The sequence below is a fragment of the Carlito syrichta genome, unplaced genomic scaffold (assembly GCF_000164805.1).
Source record: "Carlito syrichta isolate Samal-C Ts95f unplaced genomic scaffold, Tarsius_syrichta-2.0.1 Scaffold306634, whole genome shotgun sequence".
Taxonomy (NCBI): domain Eukaryota; kingdom Metazoa; phylum Chordata; class Mammalia; order Primates; family Tarsiidae; genus Carlito; species Carlito syrichta.
In genome coordinates, this window is record NW_007250730.1 from 341625 (window position 1) to 347210 (window position 5586).

Below are 5586 nucleotides of genomic sequence, written 5' to 3' on the forward strand. Positions count from 1 at the left end.
GTTGGGGTTCTCACTCTGTCACCCAGGCTGGAGTACAATGGCATGATCACAACCCCAGCTTCAGCCTCCTGGGCTTGGGTGATTCTTCTGTCTCAGCCTCCTGAGTAGCTGGAACTACAGGTGTGTGCCACCAAGCCTAGCTAGTTTATTTATTTATTTATTTATTTATTTTTGTTATTTGGTAGAGATGAGGTCTTGCTATGTTGCCCAGGCTGGTTTTGAACTCCTGAGCTCAGGCACTTCTCCCACCTTGCCTCCCAAAGTGCTGGGATGGCAATGTGAGCCACTCACCATGCCTAGCCATACTCTCTCATTTAATTTCAATTATTCCTCACAACAACTTTGGGAAATAGTACTATATTATGCTCATTACTCACACGTGGAAACTGAGGCAGAGAGGCAGTGCTCAGGAAGCAGACAATTCAAATCTGTTGCCTTCATAGCCCAAGTCTGGCTGAGTGTCCACTGCTGAGTGCCAGGCCTCTGATACAATTTTATCTTCACAACAACTTGCAAAATAAGCCTTACTGTCCCCATTTTAAAGAAGAGTAAGCTGAGGTTCAACAAAACATGTGATTTGTCCAAGCTTATACAACTAGAAAGAATCAGAACCCAGATTCAGGACAAGGTCTGAAGGGCTGCCAGGCCCTTTCCCTGACGCCAATGAGGTCAGAATATAGACAGAAGGGGAATGACTTTCCCTCCATCCACGGTCCCAGATGCCTCAGAGGCTGATCGACTGGGCTGATGGCCGTGTGACCACTGCAACCATCACTCTTTGTCCACTTTGGGACACTGGGGTTTCTGTGGAATGGAGTCCACTACATTCCCAGCATGGCACTGAGGCTGTTTTAACACTGATAACAAACTTGTCAGGCCTGAAGTTGTCACCTCATCCTCCGCCACAGCCTGACTACATGAAAGTATCCCCGGTCAGGACTGGATTGGTCGTGTTCGGGCCTGAAGGAAAAAAAATGAAGCCAGTGGCATGGAAGTGGATTCTTTCAATTAATAACTAGCCCTTGACTGCAGATAGAACCACACAGTCAAGGCATGATACATACTCTCTCATTGAATTTCAATTATTCCTCGCAACAACTTTAGAAAGTATACCATGTTCTCCCCATCACACAGATGGGGTGGCTATTTATTTATGGCAAGAATCACAGTAAAGTCCAGTCTACAGATCTATCCCAGAAACTCTTTAAAGTCAGAAAGAGCTACCAGGAAGCTTGTTGGTATAAGGACTTCTTGATACCCAGAGGAAAAGTATCAGAGCTGATTGGGACACTGACTTAAACAAGGGTGGAGAGAGAGACTCTGGCATAACTCCTAGGGAGAAACGAAGTGGGGAGAGAAACCATCTCTGTCTGTCCCCACTCTCTCATGACATCTCTCCTGGCCTCTGTAAGGGCTGGCCTCATGAGGGCGGCTCCCCACATAAAGAAATCTCTCAAGACCCAGCCCCACCCCTTTTCCCTCTTGATGAATCTGTGGAATTTCTGACATACCTCGAGCTGATATCTAGGGGAATGGTGAACACTGGAGGCTCACTGTGAGACAAGATGGTGGCATCCTACAACTTCCTGGCCTGGGACATGAACCCGAAAGACCAAGGCCATTTGGAGATCAAAGAGTCATAGTCCTATGTTCATCCATCTAATCAGCAGACACCTGTGACTAAGATAAAGCACTGAGGTTCTGAGGGAGTTGGGGCTCCCTTGCAGAGAAGAGTCAGCCAGGCCATGGCAGGGGCCACCAAGATACCGGGGGGGGGGGCCATCCCATCATGCTTTCAGGATGGCCCAGCACCAGGGCTGTCCCAGAGCCCCAGGAGAGGCAGGAGGAAGTTCCCAGAAGACCACACTCTTCCACATGGAGAATCAAGAGAACAGGAAGGGGAGCTGTCCCACCCACATTCCTTCTAGTCATGCCCATCCATTCCATGGATAGACTTTTCTGACACAGTGAGTCTTTCCTCAGTTGATCCAGTCACCCTTCCTGACTTTCAACCACTCTTAGGATTAAGATCAAACTCATGACTGTGGCTTCCAGGACCATGCAGGAGCCCTGTATACCCCTGTAACTCCAGTTTATTCCATTGTGCACCCCTCCAAGCTCCCTGGAACTCAAAGTCTGAATATTTTATAGCCTGTAAATTCCACGAGGACTAAGTTGATGCTTAATCAGTATTGGTTGATTGGTAGATTGGGTGGGTGGGTGGTTGGTTGGTTGGTTGACTGGCTGCCTGAAGAGCCAATCTTCCAGCAACAAAGTCAGGTGGGGGCTGAAGCAAATCACTTCTGTGATTGCAGCCCAAGTTCTTATTTTCCTTACGGATGGGATGGCATAGAAAGACAGGGTACAGTTTGGGCCTCAGTATTAAATGTTAACAGCAACAAAGGCTTCTATCAAAGCCTACTAAGCAGACCTCCGAACAGAAGCAAGTTTCACTGATTCAAATGGTCTTTTTAAAAAGTGGGAAAGAAGTCAACAAATGAATGTAAGAAATGAAATTTTACCATTCATCCAGCCTTGAGATGACTCCGAGGAATACCACCAATTGGATTTTTCTGTTCCCTCCCTTTTGAAATGATGGTACAACCAGGGGTCAGGAAAATGAGGAAGGGTCCTGAGGGAAACACCTTGCCCTGCTGCCAGTCGGGTGCCGGCACAACCCCATATGTGTAGAGAGGCTTCCTGAGTCAGCCTTGGTCAGGGCTCCCTGCCAAGCAGTGTCTGGCCACAGCCCCAAGTGGAAGAAAAACTTATCTCATTTCTGATAGAACTGGATACGTGGCCATTTTTATTTGGTTTCTTCTCTATGATGGTAGGCTCCACAACCCAGTTCCACAGGACGGAGTTTAAACACGGAATAACCCGGGGGACTTATAAGGGGCCGGATGCCAGGTGAGTCATAGTTGGTGAGGCCTGATTAAATGCAACGCTGGCACTCCAGTGTGGATAAGGAAGGATTTCCCTGATGATAGAGGGAGAGATCCGGCCCCGGATTTAAAGAGGTGGCACTGATGAAGTAGCAGCACATGAGAATTGAGCACGTGTTGGTAACAAGGCCGGTGACCTGGCGCAGGTTTATTCCTTAAGCAAACTTGCGTCAAACTGTATGTACATAATACCTTTTAACCCTAGAATTTTCAGATTCACTGTGAGAGTGGTGTTTCTTCCAAGGAAATGAGTTTTACAATATTTTCCAATCCTTATGCCCACGGACATCATGCCTGTCTGTCCTCTGCTCAGATACTCAGCCAGAGAGATAAACAACTGTTGCTTAAAGACCTGCTGTGGGAGCCCTAAACGTTGTGTGATAAGATGGGAGATTGAACATACATTCTATGAGTTTCACTTTTGACTAAGCTCACACCCTCTGTGCAGGATGAAGTGGTTTACTTCCAGTGCAGGATCTTCATGTTTATTATCTTAAGTTCTTAGTGTCTCCTACCAACTAAGAAGTTCTGCTATATGAAAAAGAGTTTATTTTAATGTTCCCAAATTTGAGTCAGTCTTGGTTATCCAGAGGTGGATTGCTCAGTTTCAAAGCTTAAGTATGGCTATATATATATATATATATATATATATATAGAGTGTGTGTGTGTGTGTGTGTGTGTGTGTATAAAATAAAATTTAAAAATAGTTATTGTTGGGGTGATCATGGAATAGGGAGAAAGAGATTGAGCCAATTAAAAAAAATCAACAAGTAGAAAAGGGAATTGTTTGAAATTACATAGTGGCTTTTAGATGCCACATTTTGTCTGCTGAGACATGGGAAGCCCTGAGAGTATACCTTGCTGGATGACCTTATTGCTGATACTAAGGGGAAGTGTCATGCAGATGGCTGTGAGTTCCAGTAACACAACCTTGGGGCCTGAGCATGAAGCAGCATTGTCCCCGGCTGCTCAGGGGAGTCACCTGAGAGATTTTAAAACCACAGTATTTAGGGATGTCATCTGATGGCATCAGGATTACGCACAAGCTCCCTGGGTGAGTCCACTGTGGGCTGAGGATGGGGGATGCAGGTAAGGAAGGTGGGGGGGGGGCGGGAAGCAGGCACCTGGGTGTGAACATTCCATTCAATTCAGAAACCAGGAGAGGAACCAACCCTTGGAACAGTCACATTCTGCACCAAGCGTTGTATAGAATGTTCAGCATTCGGGAAACGACTGTACTTACACCATAGCGATGCCTCCAGACGACATCTCTAAATACTGGATGCAATCTAACTGCTAAGCTGATAGTGAATGCATTTCAAAATCGCCACATCTTGTGTTATTCACAACCTCTTCTTCCCATTACCCTGATGAATTGAAACTCCAACACAGCCATAGTCACTTACTTTAATTCCTTGTGAGCCATGGCCAGGGGGTCCAGGCGGGCCAGGCAAGCCTTTCTGCCCAATGTCACCCTGTTGGAAATCAGGAGAAATTGAAGACAATGCATGAGAAGGTTGAGGAAGAAGCAACACAAGTATTATTGTTCTCAACTTCGTTCTTCAGTCTGACCAGAACCTCATGCTGCCCATAAGCTACTTCCTATTTTACTTCAAGTAGAGTTTCCCCCATATTTCTAAGCCATAGAATTCTTTGCATATACAATCTTACATATATTCCAATTATTAATAAAGAGGTAAACTGGATGGGTGCAGTGGCTCACATCTGAAATCCCACGATTTGGGGTGGCCGAGGTGAGAGGAATGAGGCCAGGAGTTCAAGACCAGTCCAGGCAACATAGTGAGATCCCATCTGTATTTTAAAAAATCAAAATAAATTTTCAAAAAAGAGGTCAACCAAGCTACTTGGCCTGAGCTGAGGTGGAGTCTCCTCTGCTTGGGCTCCCCTCGCTGCCTTACCACCAACCCCTGGAGCACCAGGGCTGCCCTGCACCAAGTTGAAAACCAGACACAGGACTCTACATAGTCCATGACATGTTGTTGTTCCATTTCAGTATAGAGCGCTGATTCACTGGAGTCACGGTTAAAGATTCAGCAGATATTGATGTGGATTGGTTTTTGAATGTTTAAGAACATATGTAGGTGAAGTAACAAGCAAGTTCACTTCCCAGTATGTGTTTGTAAGCTGACCCCATGTTTCCTGGAAAGACTTTGTAGTGGAATAAGGTTGGAAAACAACATGTGCCTTCCCTTGAGATCTCCCGTACATATTAATACAGAGCAGTAAAGACTCGAAGACATCCCACGATAAAGCAATTAGTTTAACTTTGTAGCCCAGAAATACCCAAATTAACAATGGATAGAAGAAGCTTTGAGAAATGCTATTATAAGTTACTTTATAAATCAGTCTTTTTCCTTCTAGTATGAAGAAAAAGCTTAATTTTTTCCAATTGTGAGAGGAATACATGCCCACTACAAAAGAATTTTTTCTTTTTTTTTTGAGTTGGAGTCTCACTCTGTCGCCCAGACTGGAGTGCAGTGGCCGCTTCCGGCCACCGCAGCCTCGACCTGCTGGGCTCTGGCGATCCTTCAGCCTCAGCCTTCCAAGTAGCCGGAATTACAGGCATGCACTACCACACCCGGCTGATTTTTTATTTATTTATTGTAGAGATGAGGTCTCG

At 45.6% G+C, this 5586-nt stretch overlaps 1 protein-coding gene across 1 annotated transcript in view; it reads right to left on the reverse strand.

Annotated features, from left to right (window-relative positions):
• COL28A1 (collagen type XXVIII alpha 1 chain) overlaps positions 1 to 5586 on the reverse strand; it is a 193856-nt gene that overhangs the window by 66467 nt on the left and 121803 nt on the right. Inside the window, exon 26 of the mRNA XM_008063194.1 lies at positions 4352 to 4420. Coding sequence (XP_008061385.1) covers positions 4352 to 4420 — 69 coding nt within the window. The remainder of the gene's footprint in view (positions 1 to 4351; positions 4421 to 5586) is intronic.